Source organism: Protopterus annectens, chromosome 8.part1, assembly GCF_019279795.1.
Source record: "Protopterus annectens isolate FY-2018-M chromosome 8.part1, PAN1.0, whole genome shotgun sequence".
NCBI classification, from domain to species: domain Eukaryota; kingdom Metazoa; phylum Chordata; order Ceratodontiformes; family Protopteridae; genus Protopterus; species Protopterus annectens.
In genome coordinates, this window is record NC_056742.1 from 375,632,500 (window position 1) to 375,648,856 (window position 16,357).

Consider the following 16,357-nt stretch of genomic DNA (forward strand, 5'->3'; position numbering starts at 1 on the left):
ACATCTGAGAACAGTAAGCCAGGGACTCCTCTCCAGAATCCAGATCATCATCTGAAGAGTCTAGTTCCCTGGATCTTTTAAGACAAGTGGAAGACCAGGAAGAGGCAAGCACAGACACCCCTTGGGGAGGCATTTAAGGGCATTAAATAACCACTGAGTAAAATTCTGACATTCATTTTGGGGGTCTTTAACTGAAGGGGAAATATGGTTGGTTTTCTGTTTTTTTTTTTTTTTTTTTTTTTTTGTGGGACGTCTACACGAAACATCCTGTGAAGGTCAGATAGTACAGTTTTGTACCTACCATAAATGTAGATGTTCGAGTGCTAATACAGCTGCAGTAATCACATATGGGTTCTCTGCCGTCAGGCGGTCCCTCGGTCGGCCGAATTCCAAAGTCTAGGTCCGGCGTCGGTTGTTGTCGCTTTCTTTCCTGACGTCAGTGCGACAGGGGTATATAAGACACAGCCGACGCCATATTCTTCAGTCTTTTCTTGCCCCAGATGTCAGGTGCCCCAGAAGGAAGGCAATACATAAATTATATATAAAAATATATTCAAGCAATGCAATGTAATCAAAAAACAGTAGTTGCAAGCAAATACACCATAGGAGGATAACCCAAATTAGGTTGTATGAGGAGGTGTTAGCCACTAGTCCTTTACCAAGAGGGGAAGGAGGGAGGAAAACCTGTACTGCAGCTGTATTAGCACTCAAACATCTACATTTATGGTAGGTACAAAACTGTACTATGTTCATCATGCATACAGCTGCAGTAATCACATATGGGTAGAATCCCAAAGCTACGCACAGGGTGGTAGGCACTAGGTGGAACTGGGATGAGCCAGAATGCCCTGCAACACAGCAGTGGCAAAGCCTGCTCTAGTTTTGGAATATAAAGGCAGGTGGTAGTGTTTTGTGAAGGTATGCACAGAACTCCAAGTGGCTGCCTCCAAAATATCTTTGGTAGGAACTCCTCTGAGGAAGGCTGTAGAGGTAGCTGTGGCCCTGGTGGAGTGGGATCTGATGCCTGTAGGGACAGATTTCCCATGATAGGAGTAACAAAATCTGTCTATGGATGTCTAAAGAATGTAGCAGCCTTTCCCCTTTGTTTTGAGGATTGGGGTAAAAGGTAGGTAAGTGTATGGCTTGATTCAAAGCTACCCTGGATACCACTTTAGGCATAAATGACGGATTGGTTCGAAGGGAAAACCCTGTCCTGATGGAAGATGAGAAAGGGCTGCACAGCCATGAGGGCTTGTAGCTCCGAAACCCTACGAGCTGAGGTAATGGCCAGAAGGAAAGCTGTTTTCCAGGACAAATATTGCAAATCTGTTGAGGCAGCTGGTTCAAAGGGAGGCAATGTTAATTTTTCTAGAATGTAATTAAGATCCCAGGCTGGCACTGGTTGTTTCCTTGGTGGTCTTATATTCTTAGCCCCTCTGAGGAACTGTTTTAAAAGTGGGTGAGAGAATAACGGTGGATCCGTGTTGAATTCTGCAGAAATGGCTGAGGCATGGATTTTTATGGAGGAAAATGAAAGCCCACTGTTCAGCAGCTCAGCTAGATACTGTAATACCCGAGGCAAATTTAGTTTTCTAGGATCCTGGCCTTTTTTCTCATTCCAGGAGCAAAACCCTTTCCATTTTGCGGAGTAGGCCTTTCTAGAAGATGGCCTTCTGGCCTCCAGAATGACGTCCTGCACCTCTTTGGGGAGTAGGATCTGTTGTGGTGTTAAGGAATTTTCCATGCAGAGAGATTGAGTGTTTTCAGCTGACTGTGAAGAGTTTTGTAGCTGTGCTGAGTCAGCAGAAGAGGCATTAGAGGTAGAAGCCAGGGAGGAGTATGTGTTAGGCTCCTCAGGAGTGGGCACCAGTGCTGTCTTGGCCAGTCTGGAGCAATCAGTATCATCTTCGGTCTGTCTGCTCTTGCTTTCAAGAGCACCTTGGGCAGAAGAGGCAGAGGTGGGAAAGCGTACACTGTTCATGCTGTCCAACTGAATGAAAGGGCGTCCACTCTCCAAGCCTTTGGATGGAAGGTCCTTGAACAAAACTTTTCCAATTGATGATTCCTGTGGGAGGCGAAGAGATCTATGTCTGGCCTTCCCCATGCCTGGATTATCTTTGTAAACACCTGAGGATGCAACTTCCATTCGTGCGGATCTGTCATATTTCTGCTTAGACTGTCTGCCAGCGTGTTTTCCAAACCTGGCAAGTACTGTGCTTGAAGTTCGATTTACCATTCCAGAGCCAAGTTCCAAAGTGTCACGGCTAGTCTGCACAGGGGGTATGAATGTGTTCCTCCTTGTTTGTTTATGTACCACATTACTGTGGTGTTGTCTGTTCTTATCAATAATTGTCCTGGATGCAGGAGGTCCTTGAATGCTGTAATTGCATTTATCACTGCTAGCATTTCTTTTTGGTTGATGTGAAGGTGCTTTTCCTTTTGGGACCATTTGCCTTGAATGCACCTGTCTGTCATGTGCGCCCCCCAGGCGTAATCTGAGGTGTCTGCTGTGATGACTTGATTTGCTTGAGGCTTGCAGAATGGGAGACCTGTGTTTGTTTGACATGCTTGGGCCCACCACAGAAATTCCTTTTGCAAACATGGAATTATTGGTATTATTGTTTCCAAATTGTGGCTGTGCTGAGACCATAGGTTTTTTAGGTACCATTGAAGTTTTCTCATATGCAACTTTGCACATGGGATTAAAAGAATGCAAGATGCCATGAAGCCCAGAGCCTGCAGGATTTTCCTTGCAGTAAGCCTGGTACAATTTGCTAGTATTTTGAAGTACTGAGTTAGTTGCCCCTGTTTTTCTGGCGTAAGGTAGGCCATCTGGGTGTTTGTGTCCAAGTTGGCACCCAGGAAAGTTATTTTCTGAGATGGTGTTAGCCTGGATTTCTCTTTGTTGATTGTGTATCCCAGAGAATTCAGTAACCGTATTGCATAAGCCAGATGTTCCAGAAGTTTGTGCTTGCTGTCCGCTTGGATCAGGCAGTCGTCCAAATACGGGTAAATTTGTATCCCTTGAAGTCTGCAGTAGGCGATTACTGATGCCAGGCATTTCGTGAATACTCTGGGCGCAGTAGATAAGCCAAAGGGCAATGCAGAGAATTGATAGTGGATTGAACCTGCAAGAAATCTGAGGTATCTTCTGCAGCTTTGTCTGATTGGGACATGCAGGTATGCCTCCTTGAGGTCCAATGTTACCAGCTGCTGTAATGCGAGCATCTTGAATTTTGGTACGAGTAGAAATGTATTTAGGATGGATAAGTCCAAAATGGGTCTCGAGTCGGTTCCTTTCCTTGGTACCAGAAATAGTCTGGAATAAAAACCTTGACCTTGTTCTTGAGTAGGTACCTCTTGAATAGCTTTCATGTCCATGAGTTTTGAAATTTGTGCCTCTGCCCTTTGATTGTGTGGCAGGTTTGGCATGCCTCTCATTTTTGGAAGAGTGTGAAAATGAAATCTGTAGCCTCTGTTTATAATGTCCAGGATCCATTTGTCTGTTGTGATAATATGCCAATTTCTTGTAAATAACGCCAGCTTTCCTCCCAAGGGAGCTGCCAGCTGAGACTTAGTCATTGGGTTTGTTTCCTGTATTGTTGTGCACTGTCTTCGCCACCTCCTGGTGCTGGAGTTTGCCATTGTCTGCCTCTATATGATCCTTGAGATTGTCCTCTGCCCCTTGTGCACCTGTATCTACTTCTTTGGGGCTTGTCCATGGCTGGAAAGGACCAGTTTTTAGAAGGCCAATTTCTGCTAAAACGAGGTGGTTGTACCTGTAGAAAAGCCTTGACAGTTTGCATAGATTTAGCTTTTTCTTCCATTTTCCGTAGTATCTCCTCAGCATTAGTACCAAATAGTACATCCTTTTGTAAAGGAGCATCTAGTAGTTTAGCTTTAACATGATGAGGCAAGCTTTGTTCCCTAAGCCAAGCATGTCTACGAATGACTGATCCTGTAACAGCAGCTCTACTTGAGGCCTCTAAGGCATCATAGCAACATTGTAAGGTGTGTTTACCCACTTGTTCTGCACTATGTATCATATCCTGCAATTCCTTCAAATCTGGTTGTTCAGGTTGAGACATTTTATTTCTTAATTGAGATAACAGAAACTGCTGGTATTTAAGCATATGGAACTGACAATTTAAGGCCCTCATGGCTAGGGTGGCCGAGGTGTATACCTTTTTCCCCCACCTTTCTAAGGATCTAGATTCTCTTTCGGAAGGTAGTGGATTCTTGGCAGTAGAGGCCTTCATTCCCTTGGGGCCTTGAGAAATGGTTTCAGGGTCAGCATTATGGCTTTTTAAAAGAAATTGGTGAGAGTTAGGAACTCTGTAGTACCTATCAGGTTTGACTGGGGCAGGAGGCAGGGAATCCGGATTAAGACAAGCCTCCGAGTAAACATCATCAAGTATGTCCAAGACAGGAGGTATAGCCAGTGGTCTGTGTTGAGGTAACAAAAGAAATTCCCTAAGCCTTTTCTTGGAATCAGAAAAGTCTTGGCCTTCCCAATGGAAGTGCTCCCTCAAGGTGTGCAAGGTTTCCCCAAAAGAGAAATCCTCTGGGGGAGATACAGAAGGAATGGACTGTTCTGCATCTGAATCTTCATAAGGGGAGTACGAGTGCTCCTCTACATCAGAATGTTCTGAGAAAATGGAGCCCTGTTCAGAAGAGGGAGAATCTTCCTCCACTCTGGGTCTCTTGTCTGGAGGGGGTTGGGAACCCCTGATAAGGGTAATTAAATCCTCAGCCATTTTAAGCATCTGCTTTTTAGGCATGGGGCCTGGGGATGGGCCCTGAGCAACAGGCCTCTTGGGATGCATGGCTGATTTGGACTTAGTAAAGGCCTTAATGGAAAAGGAAGATGAGGGCCTAAAGACACCCTGGGTGGAAGTGGACCTGTCCATATTAGGAGACTCAACACTCACAGTGGCTTCGGTGGTTGTAGTCTGAGTAAGGGCCGAGGCACCTGCGGTCTTGGGTACAGAAGACACCACCAAAGAAGTGTCGTCGGTAGTCAGGGACTGCAAAGGCGTCTCGCTGAGAACCGGACCACGTGCAGCCGGTTTTGGCGAGGTGTCGGTGGAGACCGCGGACCTCGCGTGTCGGTCCTTGTCCTTGCGTTTTTTGGACAAAACGGTAGTCGGAGTCTCCAACGACATTTTATAATCAAAGGCTTTACCAAAATAATATGGCAAATCCAAAGCGGACCAGACAACAAACGGAGGCAAAGAACAGCGTGCAAAAAACGTAATAAACTTCAAAGTCCAAAGGCATGCACGTTGTCCAACTGGCAATGAAACGCTAGGTATGAAAAATCACTGTAGTATCTCCACAAATCAATGAATAAATCTTCACGATAAAAATTCTTTTATTTGAACCAGACGTAGTGAGCGCTTTCGCCAACAGGCTTCATCAGACTATCAAAAAACATACTGTTACATACATTTAAATAGTATCACTTAAAACCCCATTGGTCACCTAAAACACCTTGTGACCTATGTAATGACTTTAAAGTGCTCATTTTTTAAAAAGGTTCTTTTTATCACATAATAGCATAAAAACAAACATATAACATATAACAGGTGGATAATTAGGTTTAGGTCGGATACACCACCTGGACTAAATGATAAAGTACAAATAAAACCTTTTTTAAAAAATAGAAGGATTTTTAAACCTTGATTAATACCTCTTATATCTTGGTATGCACATGATACTCTATTTGTTGTCCCCTCCCATTCCCGTTTTCACATTTATTGTCTTTCCCTGTTCCCAACCCCAGTTTTGTTTTGGGATATAGGCTATTACTCTTTTAAAATATTGCTCATAGTAGGTTGTACATATTCTCCCTCAGTATTAGAAGAATATTTGAGTAGACTTTGCAGGACAATTTAGTTTTTTCCGTATTTACTCCCAGTTCGTACTCGATACACATGTGAATGGGCATATAGAAAAACTGCCATAGTTTCAGACGAGGATATTTGTAGCATTTTTATATTGTTTTTAGTTTAAGATTGTCTGGATTATTAGTTGTTTCATACAGATATGGTATATAACCTTTCAAGGGAGATAGGGACATATTGGTGTCCCTTGCTATTTTAGCGTTTATATACTATATATGCACCATCTATGTAATGCCGTTTGTTATCTGTTCCATTCCGAATTAGAAGGCGTGGATTTTTGTTTTACTATACATTGAATGCGAGATTTAGTTTTAATTCTATATATAAAATTTGATGGTCTTAATGATAATATGAGCAACCTTTTTTATTAATGCTCATCTTATTTTGCAACTGTTTGTTGCTAAATAAGATACATGATGCAGTATGTTTTGCGCAAAGACAGGATCACATACAGTTTGTGCTTCTTTTGTACATATGATGGCATTGACCGTGATTTGAAACGATCCATCTCAGTTAAATAATGAAATGTATTAGTGTCTATCAAAGTATATATGTTTGTTTTTATGCTATTATGTGATAAAAGAACCTTTTTAAAAAATGAGCACTTTAAAGTCATTACATAGGTCACAAGGTGTTTTAGGTGACCAATGGGGTTTTAAGTGATACTATTTAAATGTATGTAACAGTATGTTTTTTGATAGTCTGATGAAGCCTGTTGGCGAAAGCGCTCACTACGTCTGGTTCAAATAAAAGAATTTTTATCGTGAAGATTTATTCATTGATTTGTGGAGATACTACAGTGATTTTTCATACCTGGCGTTTCATTGCCAGTTGGACAACGTGCATGCCTTTGGACTTTGAAGTTTACCAAAATAATGTTGGGCGAACTCCGCCCGACGCTTAATAGTGCGTTTATTGAAAGTAGCACAAAAGTGACAGCCCGAGACGTCGTGGTCTGGGCCTAAACAAGGTATGCAGAGGGAATGGAAATCCTTATGCGGTATTTGCTTCCCACAAGAAATACAATTGTTAACTTTGTCTGACATCGGTCTGAGGCAAGAAAAGTTTCAACGGGTACTTAGCTTTAAAGAAGACTTCGGTTTCCAATTTTTCGTAAATTCAGGAGCTGGCCGACCGGCACTTGCGAACTGCTTCTGCTTTGGGCACTGCGCGGCAAAAAAGACTGAAGAATATGGCGTCGGCTGTGTCTTATATACCCCTGTCGCACTGACGTCAGGAAAGAAAGCGACAACAACTGACGCCGGACCTAGACTTTGGAATTCGGCCGACCGAGGGACCGCCTGATGGCAGAGAACCCATATGTGATTACTGCAGCTGTATGCACGATGACCATCCTTGGTTACACAATAAGCATAGTAGGAATCTCCTCCCTCACTAAGATCTCTGGAATCCTCCTTGGTCCATCAGCTATAATCAGCTTGAGGTTCCCCCTCAGCATCTGGAGCAGGCATTTGTAAAACCTCTGAGGATGTACGAGAAGTTGGATCCAAGCCGGCCTCTGACGGGGTCATGGCAGAAGAATCCAAAGCAACTACCAGACAATCCTCCAAGCTTTCTTTAGCCACGAGAAAGACGTCCAGGGGAAGCTGGACAATACCCATATTAGATCTAAGATTTTTGGCCTTTTTCTTGTCTGACAGCTAACTCTGAGTACAGGAAGACTCCACCATAGTACCTTGAGGCAATAACTTAAGACATTGGTTTTCAAGGTAAACAGATGAAGAGGAGGGAAGACTATGTAGGATCTTGCAGACAAACGCTTGGCAGCTAGAACTCTGCATATGATCGTGGGAAGCACCCAAACAGAAGAGACACTGGTTGTGACGGTCTTTATGAGAAATCTGCCTCCCACACTGGCATTTTCCCTTTCTAGATTACATGAAACCAACTAACACTAAATATGAAAGAAAGATAAGGATACACCCCAATGGGGCACTTATCTGAAACATAGCTCAGTAACCAGCGCAGAAGACAAGTGTTCAGACCTACGATCAATGATGGCATTCTGACAGGCAGCAAAGAAGTTCTGGTTGTGTGCGTCCGTATGTCACCTTTATGCCCTACGCCTTGCATGGGGTGCATGCATGTGACATACTGTGCATGTAAATACTAAAGGCTTTGGTATGCTGATCATATGTTGGGCTATCCTTGGCAGGAGACCCCTTCTGTTTGCATTACTGCAACAGTGCTATGGAAGGACATAGTTAAGTTCTGAAGTACTGCTGATGAGCTTGTGCAGACTCATATCAATAAATAATGTAAGTGGCCACAGTACTAATGTCCAAAATGAAGACATCTGACATTTATGCAGCAAAACCTGGTACCAGCCATGCCTGTGGTGCTGTCCTCTGACAGCAGCATTTTCCAAAGGGTGGATCATCCCTCAGGTAAAAAATAACACAGTCAGAGCTATATTTAGAACGATTTGCTTTGTAACTTCCAGCAAACATATACAAGACACAAAAGAAACAAAGGACTGTAGGGGAAAAAACAGTATATAAGACTGTGTGTACAGAACACTTGTCAGGAAAGTCAAAATATGACACAAAATAAAAAAAAGTGTGGGAATTGATCATACCTGTATTTATACAATACAATGAAAACTGAAGTGAGTGTTGATGGACTCTGGTGATTCACTCTACACAACAAATTATATTCTTAAAATCAAAGTCCTACGCAAACTGGCAGAAAGGTATTGATAAGATACATGTATAAATTTTGTGACAATGCCCTGAAAGGTTGTTTGGATACAAATGTAAAGTAAATGACACAACAGTAAAAAGAGTAACTTTCAATAAATTAGAAGAAGCAGGATCTCATCTGTTAAGCTATCAAACTGCAGGGTTGCTGGGAATTATAAAGATAATGAACATATGTATTGGTACAAAGAAAAGTGGCAGGCTTGCAAACGTATAAAATAACTAAAACATATGTCTGAAGGCTTGTATGCCTTTATCTCCTCCTTTAACTTCTAGATTTACAGCTAAACAATTCCTTAAAGGTGTCCTTCATATTAGGCCTCCCAGGAAGCTTGTTCCTCCTCCCTGGGATCTTAATATTGTTTTGCAGAAGTTGACTCAGGCTCCTTTTGAGCCTGCTGCTTCAGCTTCCTTGCAACATTGCTCTTGGAGGACTGTTCTTTTGTTGGCCCTTACTTCTGCCAGATGAGTGTCTGAGCTTCAAACCCTTATGGGCTTGTCCTCCTTTTTTGGTGTTTCATAAGGGCAGGTTATCTTTGCATACTAATCCTTTTTTTATGCCCAACACGGTTAATGAGTTGTCACTTAATCAGTCTATTCATTTGCCTACTTTTCCCCTCTCCACAACCTGCCACTGAGAGGGTGCTGCATACTTTGGATGTGCATAGACAACTCAAATTTTATTTGGATAAGACTAAGTATATTAGAAAATCTGATCAGTTGTTTGCTTCTTTTCATCCTGGGTCCCTAAGACTGGCTGTATCCAAGCAAACTATTTCTTCTTGGATCTCAAAGGCTGGTTCTTTTTATTCTTTTCATGGTAACAGCCTTCCTTCTTCTGTAAAGGCTCATTCTACTAGGGCTGTGGCTTCTTTGTGGATACTAACACTATTCTTGAGGCAGCTACCTGGACTTCTGTGCATACTTTTACCAGGCACTACAAGTTGGATGGGATTTCTAGAGCTAGAGCTGGTTTTGCTAGGGCCATCCTTCATGGCTTCCCGGAGGGCTCTGATGATCCTTCCTCCTCCCAAGTTTCTTCTTGAGGTTTGGCCCTCTTCCAGTCGTAGGGAATACTACAACCAGTGAATGGAAGGACATAGTACAGTTGTGTAAAATCTTACCAGAACAGTAAACGTCCTTTCCTTCACTGTTGCAGTATTCACTCCCTCCCTCCTCCCCCTGGTCCATTTCTCTTCTGGATGCACTGGTTACCTCTTGGTTTTCCTTGGAGTGGCGTTCCTACTGGGGCAATCAGTTCTGAGGATGGTATGACCTTTATTCCCTATATTATGCGAGGAGCATATGTGTGACATATGGCGTACCTTAAAGCAACGTAAGACTTTTGTATATAAGCTGGACATCAGACTACCCTATGCAGGGAATCCCAGATGTAAGAAATACTGCAACATGTAAATGGATGGACATCTCTCTGGTACCCATAAACAAATAAGCAATCTTTGTTTTAGAAAGATACAGCCTCAAGAATAATTACTCAGTCAAGGAAAAAGCCTGCTTTGCAAAGTGACTCCCAGCTGTGACTCCTGATTCTGCTGTTGTGTTCTGCATGCAGAGAAGTAGCTCACCTTGTCAAACTTGTAGAATACATTTACAAACATGGCATGTCACTGGAGAGGAACTATACTGAATCAGATGTGCCATAGTTGCTCACTGAAGTCCAAAACATGACAGGAGCATTATACCTTGTTTTAAAAAAGGAAGAGGCAGAAAGGAAACCCATTCCTCGTTCTGAAGGGAAAACCTCTGAAAAGCAGGATGTGTGCCTTTCCCAAGAGCTTTGCAGAGATGGTTTAGTCTATGAGCAAAGGTTTTTTTGAAGCAGGACAGAAAAAAAATCTAGGATGTGGCCTACTGTGATCATACTGGAAATATACTTACCCTCTGTGATGATTCTCCAGTTTCAGACAACAGCCACAGATTGTGACTGCTGGGGTCAGTCATGCCATTGTCTTAATGACTTAGCTGCAACCCTATGGAAGATAAATCTGTACTGCACTGAAAGGCCATCCTCAATCTTTTAAAGGGGTTATATCTTCCTGGAGTGCTGCCTCACTCTAGACAAAATGGTGGAAGCAACTAAAGTTCTTAAGCAATACTGAGGGCCTGCTTCCTCTTCAACAGATAACACACCAAATAGGACCTATGAAGACTGGCTGAATAGACCTCCTCTTCCTCCTACATGAAGCATGCAGTACTGACAGAGGTCTTCCTTGAGGGAGAACAATCTCACCCAGGTCACGCTGTGCAGGTCATAGTTGAGCCCAACAGCTTAACCAAGGTGTCAGTACAATCAAGAGTGCAGTCAACCATGTGGAAGCTGTGGACAGAGTCCCAATCAGTTCTATTTTTCAATGTAAGTTAAGGGAGGGACAAACACTTTTCTACTGCCTGATCTACTAGGTTGGACAGGAATATGGACAGGTGAGACAAATAGCTGAGGTGTATTGTCTCTAACACAGAAGACAGAATACTATCTTATGTCCAAAGCACCGTTGTTTGGTGGCAGCACGAACATTTTAAAAGCTTTGCTCATTTAGGCATTACATATAAGAACACTTGTATCACACAAGTCAGAATCAATATCCAAACTGTAAGAAAAGCAAAGGAAATGGTCTAGGACCTCCCAGACAGCAGCACAACGTGCCAGGGGATTCCAACCACAGAGCATATGAACTTCAAAGGAAGAAAATGACCTACTGGAACAGAAGAGAGAAGGAGCCCTACTGAAGATCAGCCAAGAAGGGTCCCCACTGTCAGACAACCTGTTATTCTGGAGAACAAATTTCTGAGGATAGCTTTTACCTAGTTTTCACTTTAGCAAGTTGTGCACTAAGTATTCCTAATCAAACCACATCTTGAACTAAATCACAGTCTAATGCAAACATTCCTATAAACAGTTCTGAAAAAAATAAAATAAAATAAATGGATCTTGGTGACATGTTTGTTATTTTTGTTGCAGTAAAACGGTGTCCTTCTGTGAGTCTAAAAAATACTTAACTATTCTATCAGGGTGATGAACAAATGCCTGTCTCTAACACTTATGAAACGTGTGGCCATAATTTTGCAACAGCTGAAATGGCTGGAGATGCATAATGATAACCATTTCCCCCCTATGTAGACCCCTTTCCACTGGGGCAAGCTGGCATAGGGTGCATCACTCCCACCAGATGCAAGACATAACATTAGCATCAATGGACATCTAGGCTCCACACCAAAGGCTGACAATGGGTAACACTCCTCAAAGGGTGGTGCTGCACTGGGGAAAGAAGCAGTGTTATGACTATTACCGTCTTACATACACGCTAGGTGACAACATGAATCAGACAAAGGAAGAATCATCAGAGTCAAAATGATGATAAAGGTAGAAAGTTATTTAAAAAAAAGAAACCATAAATACAGTTTGTTACAACTTTTTGTAGCAGTATTTTTCACGTCCCATTTTTCATCCACAGTCATGACGTTCATGACACATTAGCATAAAGTTCAGTCTCAGACATTGGGCATAAACAGGGCTTAAACTGATAATGTTAAAGCATAATTTGTAGGGGGGGGGGCTACACCCCTGCATCCACACTCTGGGAGGTTTCTCCCTATACTTAAGAAAAGTGACTCTGAGGTCACATGACCTTTAAGAGGAGGGTGCAGTTGAATGTTCTTTCTTTCTTAAGGCTTTGCAGCCCACAAGTGTAGCTTGAGTGGGACAAAGGGGGAAGCTGCTCTAAGCACAAGGTATTAGTGAGTAAGGAAGTGTAATCAGCACTTGCCAATGGAACTTTATTACACTACATACATTCAGAAATGAATGCCAATACTGCAACTGTGGTCAGGGCTAAAGCACTGAAGCTCTTTCTGCTTGGTATTGTAACTACTGAAGCAAACCACTTGTTAAATCTGTATTAAACAGTTTGCTGCAGTTTTAAGCAGAATACTTTGGATCTCAAATTAGACAGATGACCTTTGTTTTCATTTGGCCACAACTCAGACAGAGGACCCTTTTTTTTCCTTTTTAGATCCTCAACTTTAAGTTGAGGAGGATCAGATCAGGAATGGCAACGAGCGCTACATCAGTAAACTATGGCTTTGGTGCAACCTCACAAGCAGTGTAATTACAGGCTTGATCATATGGCACCAACATGTCAAACATTTTTACCACGTTTTATTTTTCTGCGCACTCATAAACAACAGCCTGTTGTAGGTAAAATTAACTAATTCAAAGTACTTTATGCAAAGAACATTATGTACAATCAACTTAAAAAATGGGACAGGAAATACTGTTCTTCAAAAAATCTCTAATAATTTCAAAATAAGAACTTTTTGTTGGACACTTTTATGGTCAGCATGCGAAAGCAAGTGTGTTTTACTGAGATACGTGGAAGGGTTGAGCATTAATTTAAGCTAAATGAAATTAGTGCCATTTCTACTAATGTCATTTTAACCTCAGTATTTAAGAAAACATATTACAGAGCTGTTTGAAAGCTACTTTGAACACCATTCATTTACCTGCTGTGTGACGATTAACCTATTTTTAAGTGTATTGTTTCAAAGTAACAAGTTTCACTGAAAAAAATTCCAAAATACAAACACTTACATATTCTGTATTAATCACCAAGATCAATGACAAATTCTATGACAACTGCAATTCATTGTTATCTAAAACTCTGCAGAACTGTACAAAAGGAAACAAAGGAAAATATTCAGCCTAACTTTCTAGTAGATTATTACAGGTCTTTGTTATTTTATGCTGTAAGTGAAAAAAAAATATTAAACTGAAAATGCATTTGGGCATGTATGAAACTATTTTATAACAACTAGAAGAACATACGTACATACATACACACATGCATATGGACTACTCATTTGATGTAACATATTATTAACTTAAATAGCTAAAGATCTAATGAGCAATCCTGCAAAGAAAAAAATGAAACTTGCAATAACAATCTATTCAGCTTTATTATAAAGATATAAACTTACCAGAGTTTTTTGCTCCCAGCTCTTCTGTATATTCTTTCCAAATGATCAGAAACAGTTCCTGAAAAATAAAAAGGTCTGTTTTAAGCAACTCCTTGGAAAAGTTAAGGAAACTATCACAATAAAGTGATTTAAGGCATATATGCAGCATATGTATCATAATGATTTATATGAACTGAACCAAGGAATTATCTGAGAAGCCAGTAGTGCAGTACAGTGATGAGGCAAGTAGCATTGTCACCTTGCAGCTAGAGGTTCTCGGGTTCAGGTCTTGGCTGGGGTGCCTTCTGTGTAGAGTCTGCATATCTTCCCTGTGTCTGCATGGGTTTTCTCTGGGAGCTCCAGTTTCCTTTGACATTCCAAAGACAAGTAGAAGGTGGAATGGACACACTAAACTGGTCAAGGGTGCGAGTCCACATGTGTGGTATAAAAAAACATCAGTGGTAGGGATAGCCACTCAGCAGTATGAACACTGCTCTAAATGATGGTCACTGTTGATGTGACACCCTGACCCCATATGCACAAATGGGAGAAAGGGGGTTGTGGATATATGGAAGACAGTAATGCCTTAAGAAAGATTTAGGTTGCTGGACATGTATTTGGTGATGCTATTGTTAACATAAAACCAGTCATTACAAAAAAATGAAAATGTTTACTGATCCAAACTTACTTTACAGTGAATTTTTATTTTAGCCAATATATTTGCAGTTTATATATAGTTAGCCAAGGTTTGTCTTTTACAAAACTGAATGAGTACAGACAATAAATTATAGCTTCAGGTCCAGATGTACAAACACTGTCTAATCTGCACTCTAGACCCAAGGTAAAGTCTGTATCAAACAATCGATTGACAGAAGCGAGAATTAATAACAGTAAGGAAAGTGTTCACAGCACTGCGCCATATATGAACTATAGTTCAAAAGTGCTGAGAGAACTGGGGATGATGGTACATGATAGAGAAAAGGCATTTAACAGCCTATTTGTCCAGCAGTATGGACTGCTGAAACAGTTGGGGCAAAGTGCACCATAAGGAAAGGATGTGAAGCCTAACAGTCATTCCTCCCAAAAGTATGTTAATGTAGTAAGCAGTGGGTCACAGGATGCAGTCGTGGAAGGGTCTATAGCAAAGCAGCTGTGTCTGCAGTATGTTACTACTAAAGTACCGGAGCAATAAGTAAGGATTGAGCCAATATCACAGGAACATGTATTTTGCAGTCCATGATGCTTTGAGTACTGGGTTGTATGTTATTACTGAAATACTGAAGTAATAAGTAAAGACCGAGCCAACAGCACAGGAACATGCATTTTGTAGATCGTGATGCTTTAAGTACTGGGGAAATGGAAGATGGCAAGGACATGGCACACAGCACGGTAGCCTCTGTCCTATGCAATGTGTGGGGGCCTTGTAATTGAAGCACGCACGTATTTGGTAAGTGAATAAAGTGGGAGAAGTGGAAAAAGGGGACAGGAAAGATTTGGCTTTATAAACTACATGTATACATCCAGATATACTCTTACCCCTATGCATGTGTTTGTGTTTCTTTTTTTTTTTAGTTTTGTAAAAAAAAAAAAAGTTTGATGGAGTGAGAAGTACATGGCTGCAGAAAGAGAAGGATAGACTGATAAGTAAGAGTGGCCACACAATTCAGCTCATGACTTGCATTTGGTTCTTCACTTCCTGCTTTGTATCATAGGTTCATAGGTTGGTACTAGGCTATCAGCCCTAGGGCCTATACAAGCCTAGCCATAACAATTCCCTGGCTATTTCTTCCCACATTATTTACTTTCCTGGACCCCTGTCTAGCAGGGCGACTGACGTGATCCCTGGGGTGAATTTCCTTTCTCCCATCCAGTCGTCAAGGTTCCTTTTAAAGAGGTCCAAAGAGGCACTCTGCTTGACATGTATGGGCAATCTATTCCAGAGTCTGGGGAGTCTCTGGGTCAGGAACCTATCCCTCCAGCATGTTTTGTTTATTGTGATGACAAGGTTTAGATCCCTGGGCGTGTAGCTCTGAGGGATTGGGATTTCTTTAAGTGTAGCATGTCCAACAGCTCTGGGTTTGACATGGCCTTGTATGTTAAGCAGAGATCGCCTCTGAGTAGGCGATATGACAGAGTATAGCTGGAGTTTTGGCATCTGCTTTAGGCCTGTGATTCTTTTAGTGAGGTATTTCTGAGGCCTTTCCAGTTGTTGCAGATGTCTTGAGAGGTACATACCAAATGGGGCGTTGTATTCTATAATGGGTCTAATGAGGGATGAGTACAGTGGGACAATGACCTCCTTTTTCTGGATGAAAAGCCCTTAGTGATGAGGTGTGCCACATAGAAGGATTTCCTGACTGTTGTGGCGATGTGGTTATCGAAACGAGAGACCACTGTCCACCTGTGTCCCTAAGTCTCTTATCACACTTTCTGTGTTTAGTGTACTGCCACCTATATGGTAATTCATGGATACATGTTTTTCCCAAAGGGATAACAATACATTTCTTGGCATTGAGCTTGAGCCCATGGCTCTGGCACCAAGCATCTGTTTCTGTAAGGCCCTTTTGTAGAGTATCCACATCATTTGGGGATTCAATAATGGCTCCCAGTTTGCAGTCATCTGCAAACTTTGTTAGCCAGAGTCCCTTAGTGTTGACCTGTACTTCAGAGAAGTAGATGCCAAACAAGAGCTGCCCCAGGAATGAACCCTGAGGTACTCCACTTGTCACTTGTCTGGAGCTGGATTTGGAGTCAGCT

The 16,357-nt window shown here is 41.8% G+C and overlaps 1 protein-coding gene across 4 annotated transcripts in view; it reads right to left on the reverse strand.

Moving 5' to 3' along the window:
- Positions 1-16,357, reverse strand: part of PHKB (phosphorylase kinase regulatory subunit beta) — a 3,137,540-nt gene that overhangs the window by 211,166 nt on the left and 2,910,017 nt on the right. For all 4 annotated transcript variants that reach the window (XM_044081953.1, XM_044081952.1, XM_044081950.1 and 1 more), the window contains one exon: positions 13,622-13,679. In XM_044081953.1, coding sequence (XP_043937888.1) covers positions 13,622-13,679 — 58 coding nt within the window. The remainder of the gene's footprint in view (positions 1-13,621; positions 13,680-16,357) is intronic.